Source organism: Rhincodon typus, chromosome 3 (genome assembly GCF_021869965.1).
Source record: "Rhincodon typus isolate 14 chromosome 3, sRhiTyp1.1, whole genome shotgun sequence".
Taxonomy (NCBI): domain Eukaryota; kingdom Metazoa; phylum Chordata; class Chondrichthyes; order Orectolobiformes; family Rhincodontidae; genus Rhincodon; species Rhincodon typus.
Window position 1 is genome coordinate 28,859,437 of NC_063334.1, and position 12,380 is coordinate 28,871,816.

The 12,380-nt window shown below is 39.4% G+C and overlaps 1 protein-coding gene across 1 annotated transcript in view; it reads right to left on the bottom strand.

Moving 5' to 3' along the window:
* svep1 (sushi, von Willebrand factor type A, EGF and pentraxin domain containing 1) overlaps positions 1-12,380 on the bottom strand; it is a 176,588-nt gene that overhangs the window by 42,508 nt on the left and 121,700 nt on the right. The window contains exons 28-34 of the mRNA XM_048620145.1: positions 11,900-12,024; positions 9,712-9,835; positions 9,331-9,501; positions 7,562-7,735; positions 6,462-6,581; positions 5,168-5,344; positions 58-142 (exon numbers count right to left, since the gene is read on the bottom strand). Of these exons, the coding sequence (XP_048476102.1) occupies positions 58-142; positions 5,168-5,344; positions 6,462-6,581; positions 7,562-7,735; positions 9,331-9,501; positions 9,712-9,835; positions 11,900-12,024 (976 nt within the window). The remainder of the gene's footprint in view (positions 1-57; positions 143-5,167; positions 5,345-6,461; positions 6,582-7,561; positions 7,736-9,330; positions 9,502-9,711; positions 9,836-11,899; positions 12,025-12,380) is intronic.

Below are 12,380 nucleotides of genomic sequence, written 5' to 3' on the forward strand. Positions count from 1 at the left end.
AAGTGTGAAGGAGGTATGGAAAGAAAAGGAAACCCTTTTTAAAAGATCTTTTAGTACCTGTACACCACCTTTCCACCAAAGGTGAAGTCAATCCCTTCAGTTGTACCATTTGTTGGAATACCAGGTATCCCACAGGATCGTGCTAGGAAGAGAAAAGTCACATTGCCATAAACAAACAACGATATAAAATGATAAAGCTAAAACTCGAGTGTGGGATATGGATATGACTGTGCTCAGAGCAGAAAAGCAAACAGGGATGACTGATGGTCTTCACTGAGGATGTGAAATGAGGGACTACAAGTTGGCAGCTCCCCTTACAACTCTTTCCTATGGACTTCAATGGAAAGTTAATCATGCAGGGAATAAAACTCATCTCAATTCGCTATTGTCTTTTCTGTAATTTCAATGAAGATCAAATTCCCTCAAAGCCCTTGCCATAAAATTTATCCATCTTTAGTCCAAACTCAAAACAGGCCCCACCAAGCAAACATGCCTAGTTAATTTGTTATGATTTTCCAGAATATATTTGGTTCAGGAATTAATTTTCATTACACAACTTATGACTTTGATATTCTTTCTTGTGGCATTTATACTGATACTACACTGAGGGCAAAAGCTGTGGTATCAGATTGTGAGATTCTTGGTATAGACTGATGAACAACCTTAGTTCAGTCCACAAGCATAATATTGAGCTTCCACTCACTTGCTACTTTAGTTCTCTGCGCCAACTCTGACCTCTCTATTCTTGGCCTCCTATGCAACTCCAACGATGATCAACATAAGCTCAAACAACAAACCTCATTATGTCACTAGGCACTTTATAGCCTTCTCGAGTCACCATTGAGTTTAATCACAGTTTATTCAAAACAGAAAATGTTGGAAATATTCAGACAGACAGGCAACATCACTGCGGACAGAAAGCAAGCTCATATTTGAGGTAAATTACCTTTAAACAGTACGGTTATTATGAAAGATCATTGACATGAAGAATTGATTAACTCTGTCCTTTGTTATGAGCAGGCCCCCAGGTAAGGCTCCCCAATTTATTACAGTTTCAGACAGGATACTCCAAATTGTCAAGCTCCCAGGTGAGGAGGAATGATCTGGCTTGCCTTTTATATTCATCCATCCCCTCCGTTGGTCAAAACAGGCTTAATTTAAAAACAAACCCTCTCTTGTGGATACCTCGCTCCTAGACCTAAATGAATTTATGTTTTGAAAGGAGCTAATTTAATCAGGCTGACTTCAGTTAACAAAGTAGTGAGTTTATTAGTTACTAATGTGAGAAAACAATAATAATGTATTTCACATGTGTCTTGACTCAAAAGGATGTAGGTACAGAATTTGGGAAGATAGGAGAGGTCTGGATGCAGTAGAGACTGTTCACGGTTGTGCAAAAATCAACAATGAGAGGGGACAGATTTAAAGAGATCTGAAAACTTTGGAGCTGTGAGATGTGAAAAAATCAAACGTCCTCATATAATAATAATTAATGGCAGGAGAATAGAACTAAATCATAATGCTTATTAGATAGTGGGCTGAATGGTCTCCTTCTGCACCATAATACCACAGAGATTAAACCCACATTGCTGTCTCTTTTTCCGTCATGCTCAGCATTTGAAAGATTTGGAGATGTTTACAGTCTAGTTGGTAGTATATTTCTCCCATTGAAGCTTTCTCAACACCTTGAGGTACAATATTCCAGGGATCCTCTCCAGACATCACTGTATTAACACCCAGAGTGAGCTTTTGGCAGTATTTCCAAAATTTTCTTTTCTTGATTTCAATTAGTATTTTGCTACCATGTTTGCACAGTCAAGCAGCCATAGATGCTGCAATAAAAGCTCCAATCACTATGGGGACTTAGAATCAAACCAAATACTGCCAGACTTTCTGCCTGGGCTTATTTTAACTGTCCTTCAAAAGTGGCAATTAATGCTATTCATTCATCAATGTGAACCCAAAGGTACTGCATATGCAACGGTGTTAAATTTCAAGCATGATCTCATTGAATGACAGCAGCATATTTAAATGGCTAAATGAGTTCAGTCTGTTTCTACACCCAGCATCAAAAGTGTTTAACTTTGATTTTACATCATAGTCAATATATTCAATGTTTTCTTGGATATTATTTAACCGTTTACTTTGGTTCCAGAACCATCTCCTGTTTCCACATTTCTCAATTTACTTACCTTTTTTTTGCCTTACACCATTACGTTCTATCAGGTCACAGAGTTCTCCCTTTGGCTCTTGCCCTTTTATCTCTGGCTCTAAATTTACTTAAAATCATAAAACCCATGGTATAGATGGAGGCCATTTGTTCCATTGTGCCTGTGCTGGCTCGCACATCCTTACTTTTAAATCATTACCCGGTACAGCCTTTATTCTCAAATACTTGTTCAACTCCCTTGTAAAAGTACTCATGAAATCAACTTGCACTACCATTCAGATAAATGATATCCTGGATCTTGATCATTTTGTGGGTGAAACATTTCTCATCTCCCCATTCGAGTCCAATGATTGTAAATCAATGATACCTACTTACAGACCTGGTTGTCAATTGTAAAATTTACTCTGTACTTACTCCATCAAAGCAACTCAGCAAACTTTACAACTCTATCAGCCCACCTTTTGCTCTTCCTTGCTCCACACAACAGTTTTAGCTTCCAACAGCTGAAAAACCAATCCTCAACAGGTATCTTCCTTTTCTGATGCAGGCTCATTGACTGAAATCTGAAATCTATTGCACTCTCCACAGTATGGCCTAACCTGTTGAGCTTTTTCAACTTTTTCTATTTTTATACCCTATGCATGGAGCCTAGCTGAAACTGCCCAGGGCTAAACTCTACACAAATGCTGTTAAACTGCATTAATGGATCTCTTTTCCCAAATGTTTGGAGTTTACTGGGACCAAAGTCCATTCACTCTAAACAAGAAAATTAAAACCAGAAATGTGTTAAAGGTGCCCGAATAAAATTCCTGTAAACTTTGAAAACTGGTTTTGATGGAGCCCTGCAGATAGGCTCCACTTAAGCTCAAAACGAAGTGTTATGCAACAATCAAATTCCTACATGATCTGGCATCTGTTTCCTGAAGAGAGTTTGGAAGTCAATTCAGTTTCTACTTTCAAAAGTTTAAATACATCAACAGAACGTGGTTTAAGGAAGAGCGATGAGAATGCTCCGTCGGTGCTAGTGGGAGTTTCAGGTTAGATTTTGTCCTCAAGTGTCTGGAGGGGACTTGAAGCCAAAATCTGCAGAGCAAGAATGTCCCCCACATAGTCAGAGCTGACAGTACAATGCATCTGGATGGGTACATGAATGGGAAGGATTTAGAGGGATATGGGCCAAATGGTAACAAATGGGACTAGATCAATTTAGGAGATCTGGTCAGCGGGGATGAGTTGGACCGAAAGGTCTGTTTCCATGATGAATAACTCTATGATTCTAATGCATTACAAGGGTGTGTTTTCCACCGTCACTTCATTTGCTGCTCCTCAGTTGATGCTGGTAAAGTTCCCAGATTCTATTTACTTACACATTTTTCAATTTACTCCTTGTCCTCTCTTGGAACTTGGTCTTTAGGAAACTTCTCTTTAAATGTTTATCAATTCGTGCTGCTTGTTGGTGTTGTTGAGTTTATCATGCTGCTTTATATCTGATCATGAACTTTTGAAAGATTTCTATTCTTCTGAAATGTAAACACCTGCACATTTACATAGATTTAAGATTTTGGGCAAGTGTGGAGAGGGAATGTGAGAAAGACCATCGTTTAATGCAGCGAATGGTAATAACATGGAGCTGTACAGTATGAAGATGGTGGAAGTGGAGACATCCATGGTTGCAAAATGAAATTAGATGAGCAATTGTGGGAAAAGTACTTGCAGGGCATGTAGATGCATTGGGAGAGAGGGACTGACTGGATTATTCTATCTGCTTATACAATATAGAGACAAAATACATTCATCTTGTTTTGTGTGTACACACCTTATGACTCAGTTTGTAAATTGTACAACTTATTATGGTATCTCCCTGGAGGTAAGCAAATTGAAACTTACAGCATCTTACAGCACAGAAGTAGGCCATTTGACCCATTGCACAGAATCTTTGAAATATTCTACTCCCACCACCGTTCTTTGGATTGGACCTACTGGGTTTGTTACAAATGGCATGAAACTAACATTAAGTCATTTTCAGGTGAATTGAGTATCTGTTGTTTGACACATTTTAATAACCATTCTCATTAATTACCCATTAAAATGACCAATTTATTGCATACAAATTTATTTTACCAAAACTCATGTTTAAACTTCACCTTTCTGAAAGTTGCTTACTGGCCCAACCCCTCCCCCCACACCCAGCCTAAACAAGGGAGAAATTGAAATGTGGATGCCCCCAGCCCAAGCAGAAAGTTTGGACAAACCTGTTTTAGATAGAACTTGCATAAAATAAGGAATAACGGCTTCAATAACCCAGAGTCTGCCTTGGAAGCAAACATTGACTTGACTATATGACCGTGATGTGCTGTTCAACTTCCTCATAAATGGACTTGAGAGGCACAATCACGGGGGAAAGAATGGGCAACTAATCACCAAGTACTTTCCATATAAATTCCAGCACTTACTACCAGTCAACACCAAAGTTAACTGACAGAAATTTCAACCCTTTCAATGTTGGGTTTTCCTCGCTCAGAATAAAGTACTCTCACCATTCACTGAATTGCATGCAACTTACAGCTCAAAAATAAAGGTAATTTGGTCTAACTAATTGATGTTAGGTTCCACCCTTCCTAGTTCATCTCTACAAATCACTGTACTCATTTCTCCATTGTATATTTATCCAGTTTCTTTTAAATGAATCTATATTGTTCACCTTAGACATTCCCAATGGCATGAAGTTCGATATTCTATTCACTGTTTAGGTAAAAAGTTTCTCCTAAATTTCTTAACAGATTTATTAAATATGATTTCACACTGGCAACCATGAGAACTGGGCAGCCCCCTCAAGGGAAGAACTCCTATTATGTCAAACCCCTTCATAATTTTAAATATCTCAATCAGATCGCCATCCACCGGGCTCTCAGTTCTGGTATTAATCTTGTAAATCACTTCTTTTGCCCTCTTTTCCAATGTCTTTCACAACAACAGGTCGTGCCTCTGGTTACACACCTTGGCAATGAGGTATTGTATCACTCCACAGTCCATCCTCTAGACATGTGACAGTCTTAGTGCCATTCAATTGGTATCCTTCCTCACAAGAAAAGGTCACCTGACTTCCAACAAAGTGCACATCGCCCTGAGCCAATCCATGAGCAGGTCTCCCAGGATCTCTACAACTAATTGGATCTGAGGAAGTGTGAAAGAAAGAAATTAAGCCATTTCTACACTGAATCACATTCAATTTACAGTACAGAAATACGCTATTCAGCCTAACTGATTCCTGCTGGTATGCATGCACCACACAACCCTCAGTCCACCACCCCCTTCCTTGCACTCAAATGACATTTTCTTCTATTCCTTTTTCGTTCTTGTACTTACTTAGCTTCCCTTAAATGTATTCACCTCAATCAGTTCCTGTGGTATATTGCGTTTGCACTGCACACTGAATGAAGAGGTTTTTATATGGTATTAAATTTTCACACAGATTCAGGAAATCAATGCAAATTGAATAAGAAATAAATTTTCAGCTTATTATTTGGCCCTTTTGAAAAAAAATTATCACCTGCATTAAATTCCATTGCAGCATTTCAGCTACTTTACAAATTCTTAATAATTATTCCATTTCTCCATGCAGGCCAAATTCCTATTTCAATAACTAACAAAAGTTGTACAGCAACAAAGAATTTACTCGGTTTTCCTGGCTGTTGATTGTAAGGAGGATCCTTTTAAGAAAATAAAATGATCACTTCATGACTATTGGCCAAATCAGAAATAGTAAGCTGTTTCTAATATGTAATGGTGTGTAATGCAGAGATTGGGAATTAAATTACCAGCAGGTAAAATAGATTTTGATAAAGTAAGCAAAGATGTTGCCGTATTGCCAAAAAAAAACCCAACTAGTTCAGTAGTTTCTTTCAGGGAAGAGAACCCGCCATACGCCCCTACCTTATCTAGATTGGATTACATGTGACTCCAATCCCAATAACACAACTAACTTGTAGTATCTTCAAATCAATTTGGGATGGGCAATAAATGTGGCCTGATAGCCTTTTGTATGTGTATGCTGCCTTTAAGCGAGTTCATCTTTAAGGATTCCATGTGCTGAGTGTGTACAATATTGTAACTCTGCCTGCTGGTTAGTCTGCTGTGAGTTTGCAAACTGCATGCACTGTCATCAGTTGGCTTGCTTGATAACATAAGGTGGTTTACTGTTTTAAATAATCTAATTCATGATATTAATCGATCCCTGGTGAGAGATCAACTATTAGACCATTATCATTAAACACGATCACAGCAACTGTACCAGTGCAGTTCTTTCCATCGCCAGTATATGGTGGCCTGCAGGTGCAAGTGTAGGACCCAACAGTATTGATGCATTCAGACCTCGTGTCACAATCTGACCCTAATGCACATTCATCAAGATCTGAAACAATAGATAACAATGATTTTTAATGAATGAGAGTGAGTGTATTATTAGTACGATATGCATCGGGCATGATAACGGAGGAAACGATAAGAGTGTAAATACAGTGACATTACAAAATAACCTGTGATGTGGAAATCTCAAAAAGAGGCTTGGAATAGTTCAAAAGAAAATTCCAATGAATGTGTATCATTTTAATCTAGATGTCCCCTTCAAAGCTGCTGCATTATATTTAGGAGTCAGTGTCTGAAATGGTACTTCATGGGCCTTATTTCAATATTAATCTAAGACCTGCACTCAACTCAGGCAGCCACTAGCAATCCATTTTTAAAAAGCCCCTCATGAATTTATCGACCCCAATACCTTTGCTGATTGGGTGTAATTTATTCCCTGTTGAATAGGATTAACGTTGCTGCAATTTTAAGAAGAATTTACTGTAGGTAAAGAAAGGTCAGTGTAAACCTCAGCACAAACATTAATGTATCCCCATAATCTTACTGCATTATGACTCAGCAAGTTGCATTTTCACCTTTGACTCAGAAGTTAATGACTTCATAGTTCCAAATCAGGGAGTGAATGAACTGATAATAACACAGCCACTCCCAATGCAGCATTGAGGCAGTGCTGCATTTTTCAATGGGCCTTGCAGATGAGATGTTAAACTGAGGCCCCATTTGCTGACCCAGATGGAGTTCTCTCCTTGTGTTCTGTGCCAAAATTTATCCTACAGTCAAACATTACTAAAACAGATGTTCCAGTAAACATCATGTTGCAGTTTGTGGGATCTTGCTGTACATAAATTAGCTGCTGCATTTCCTTCATTACACTTCAGAAGTGTAAAGTGCTTTGGGACACCCTGCGGTTTTGAAAGATAATCTCGAAATGCAAGTCTCTCTTTCATATAAGACATATTAAATTTAGTTCAGGTCCTTGGTATCAACTCTTAAATCTTTTGGGTTATGTTTTCTTTATCAACTCACCAAGGCAGACAGGCACAACACCAGTCCAATGTCCATCGTCGGCACAAAAGAGTTTGTAATCCCCCAGCAGGTAATAACCGTTGTTACACAGGTAGGAGGCAGCAGTGCCAAAGAGGTAATCTTCAGCAGCAAAGCTCCCATTGTCCAGGAAAGGAGGCGCGCCACAATTGATTCCTGAAAATCACACACAAAATAATAGGAACAGGAATTTGCTGTGTCTCTTCTACAGAAACTGTAATCCAAAATCGAAGACAAAACACAAATCAGAAACTTCCAGGAGTCTAAAGGCCTGAAGGCTGGGAAGAAATGTTTATATTTCAATTCAGATAATATCTCGCTGTATCTACCACGCATTAAAAGTCCTTGATTTGAAGAAGTGGAGGAGGGAAGTGATTCTCCTGAGTGTCCTTGTCCATATTTATTCTCTATCAATATCTCAAGAAAGCAGATTACCCGGGCATTGTTACATTGCTGTATGTTATGGGCAAATTGGCTGCTGTTTTCACAGCAGTGATGACCAAAGAAAGGTAAACAGAGACCAAACACCACTAAATGAGATTTAATATTTCAATGATTAATGACCCATTGTACAATAATTTCCAGGCAATGTTATTTACTTGAGTTTCATGATGTTGCTTGTACCACTGTCATTTTCCAAAGATGCTGACTCATGATGACAATGTTGTTTCACAGATTGCAGTCTCCCTCTAGTGCCTGGTCAATGTAACCATTCTTTATGTGTCAGCCTTGACTATATTATAAACTATATTTTCTTGTGTCAGTCTTAGTAGTGATTTTAGACAATGACCACTTTCCAGCAGGGGCCATTGGGCAGAATTCCAGATGGCAGAGGTTAATTCCAAGCTCCTTAGCAAGACCCTCAATGAGTGGTCTGGATGGTTGGGTTTGGAGATGAATGCCTGTAACGTGCATCTTTGCAAACAAAGTTTACAAAGTTGGAACAACTTGGCTCCAGATCTTTCCTTCACTTGGTTGTTAAGAGTATATCAAATCCTGTTTTCAAGTCAGAAGATTGTGTGTGCAAGTTCCCTTTTAGAGACTGCCCTGAGTCTTCTAGGCTGAGAATAAGGTGCTTATTATAAATTTCCTCTGATGCTTAAGAGTACAATTAAAACTGACATTCCCTTTTGAATACCTATAGGGTGACTGTACTGTTGGAAGTGCCAGCTTTTGAATGAGGTGCTTACTCACAGCCCCAAATACCTTTAGGCAGACATAGAAGACGGCGCTATTTTGAAGAACAGGAGATTTCCTCGCCTAATATTCATTCCAAAACAAGCATCGCAGAAAATAGATCATATGATCACTATCATATTGCCACTTGTGGGAGTCGCTGTGCGCAAACTGGATGCTAAGTTTCCTACATTATAACAGTGACCACGCTTCAAAGAATGTTTCATTGACTGCGAAATACCTTGTGACCTCCTCAGATTGTGAAAGACACTACAGAAATTCAAGTGAGAGGAGGTAGCAAGAACTGCAGATGCTGGAGTTAGAGACAGCACAGTGTGGAGCTGGAGAAACACAGCAGGCCAGGCATCATCAGAGGAGTAGGAACGAAGAAGGGTCCTGACCCGAAGCGTCAACTTTCCTACTCTTCTGATACTGCCTCACCTGTCACAGAAATTCAAGTCCTTCTTATTCTGTCTGAATTCTACACATACAGGTACTGTATTCCCCATGTGAGTCACTGCAGTTCCTGTTATCATCACAAGGATAGGTCACAGTTATCGTGTATGATAACTTACTTTCACAGTAGGGAATTGGATAGCTCCAAGCTCCAAGGTTTTGACAATGTTGCACACTGTCTCCAACAAGGTGGTAACCTAATTCACAAGACAGTTCAACTCTTGATCCCGGCTTCCTGTCAGAGCTGGACACTATGAGACTGGGCTGGGATCCTTCCAACTTGGGACAATCTGAATTTAAATAAAACACAAGTCAATGCAATAAGTCCTTTGCTACTTGTCTTATTTATAAGGGGAAGGAAATGTTATATATCAGGGTTAGTTAGTTATTGATGAACTTGTCAGTTGAAAGAGGCTAGAAATGAGGTGGAGCGGACCAATTAGTGATTTTTTAGTGATTGTGGCCGTCCATGTATTTATATTAGTAAGAAAATAAATTACCAGCACAGAAAATACTCCTGGAATTTTTCTTCACTCTTCCAACAATTCCTGACAGAAAATCAGGCCAAGCCAACACATTCCCTTTTTTAAGATCATCAGGACAAGCTGTGGCCAGGAACTTAACCTGAAAATGAGAGAACAGTTTATTTTAAATTCTTCACAGGGTGTGGCATTGTTGGCTATAGGCCAGCATTTATTGCCCAATCCTAATTGCTACTGAGAAGGAATAAAACTCTCCTTCAGGAAGTCATAGAGTTTTATTTGGTTACTTTCACCTGGTTAGCTGACTTCCTGTTTAGTTGCCTCCTTCAGTGTCACAACGACGCCACCCAGAAACTGGAAGAGCAGCACCTCATATTCTTCCTTGGGAGCCGACAATCCAATGGTCTCAATGTGGACTTTACTAGTTTCAAAATCTTCCCACCCCCGGTCTCATCCCATGACCAACCCTCCCTCTCATCCCCGCCTCCTTGACCTGACACAACCTGTCCATCTTCTCTCCCAACTATCCGCTCCTCCCACCGCACTGACCAATCCCCACCACTGCCTACATGCACTCACCTATCTCCATCCCACCTACCTTCCCCAGCCCCACCCCTCTTCTCTCTATTTCAGAGCTCCCTTCCCCCTCCCCCATTTCTGAAGGGTCCTGACCCGAAACGTCAGCTTTCCTGCTCCTCTGATGCTGCCTGGCCTGCTGTGTTCCTCCAGCTCCACACTGTGTTATCTCTTATTTATAGCAGATAAAGCTTTGTTTAAAAGTTTAAGTCCACCAGTAACAACACGTAGAATCCTACCTTAAGAATTTCAGCACATTCTTATCTAGATGTGGGCTCATGAGGATCTAAGTATGAGAGGATAACTCTTTGAAAGAGGGTCCCTGATTTACAAAAGATTGTGTTTATGAACACAAACCCACAGAGGGATGTGATTATAAAGATCCAATGTATAAATGTTTCGTGTACTTACGAACACCTATTTTGCATTGTGTTCTGACTTGCTACTAATTGACTTGCAAGCGGACTCAAGAATGGAACCCATTTGCAACCCAGGGACTGCCTGGATTTACTTATAAATATTTACCGTAAGAATTCTCAATCACATTATAATAATGAATACTGTACTTGCAGAATATCAAAGATGATCATAACGACTATTCTCCTTTACATCTGTACACAATGTTTAAATCCAACTTAAAAAATCTTGGACATTCAATCAAATCGACTTAAAGAAAACAGTACTCACAATCCAATATACTTCCTTTACATTGTCTTGTCTGAATCTTTATGGGAAGTTTTAGCGGTTAAGTCAACCCTGTTGTATCCTAAAGTGCTGCAGCTCTGTCTTGTGTCTCCTTTTATGTATGGATGTTGCCTTATAATTTGCGTCCATGGTAGGAAGAGACAGACTGTTTTGTTCACTATATCTCCACAAAAACAAGTCTTATCCATTTTGCTTATCATGATTCCTTCATGAATTTGTATGGTTGAACTAGTCCACCTATTGGGCTTGACGCAGGTCTTTGTCAACCTTCGAAGGCCCCTCAAAGCTCTGTACTTATTGACACCAATTTAAATGCTATATTTAGTGCATTTTATTGAAAACAATTTTGATTAATACAGTTAAAACCTTAATTTGTGCCATAATTTGATCAATTCCTTTACAGTATTATGTATCCTTTGCTATATATTCAAGGGAAAAAAAAGATAATGTCAGCATTTGATCTATGCCAAATTGTCTATGCATCTGGTGTACCCTATATCTGTAATAGAGGCAATATTATCATCAGGGCTACATAGGACCTTCTCTGTGACCTTTCAGTTCATAATCTATATCAGTCTTCATGCGCCTCTTCCTACCCCCTTTTTGTATCACCCTATCAGCATATTCCTATGTTCCTCCTATAGTTATCAAGTTTATGGTGTTCTCCTCAGTGTCCTACCCAATATTTATCCCTTAAACAATATCACCAAAATAGATTGCCTTGTCATTTTCTTGCCTTTCCTAAAAGACAGCAGCTGATTTGTACATTTCAAATGCGCATCGCTGGTTGTAAAGCATTTATTTGCAATTTAAGGAGGGTGTGAAAGGTGCAATATAAATGCAAGTCTTTCTTTCTTTCTTTCAAATGTGGTGATGAGTTAGGATATATTAGAGAGAAATGCCAAGCGTACAAGATTGTTCTTACCTGCTCTGGTGTAAGGACATAATCCCATATGTTTAACTGGCTCAAGGAACCCACAAAAGACTCTGCAGGATTAAAGCCTTCGCCTCTCTGATCCTGCTCCTGGCCAAGCACCAGCACTCCACCACCTTAAGAGATGCAAAGAGAGCACATCAGATATTGGGACAGCAGCTGATAGTTGCCAATTCCATTTGGGCATATTCTCGGAATTTTAATCATATGCCCTCCCACATCAGCCAGTCTAACAACCTTTTCCTTCCCACATCAAATTTGCTTTAAATATACAAATCTGTTAATAAAAATGCAATGGGCTTATGGCTGTTCCTCTGTACTTGCAGTGGAATCCTGCAGTTCCTGCAGAATCCAGGGCTATTCTGGAGGGCTGGCAATCAGATAATCAACAGCCAACACGGCCACCAACACTCAATATGGCCACCAACACTCAATATGGCCACCAACACTCAATATGGCCACCAACACTCAA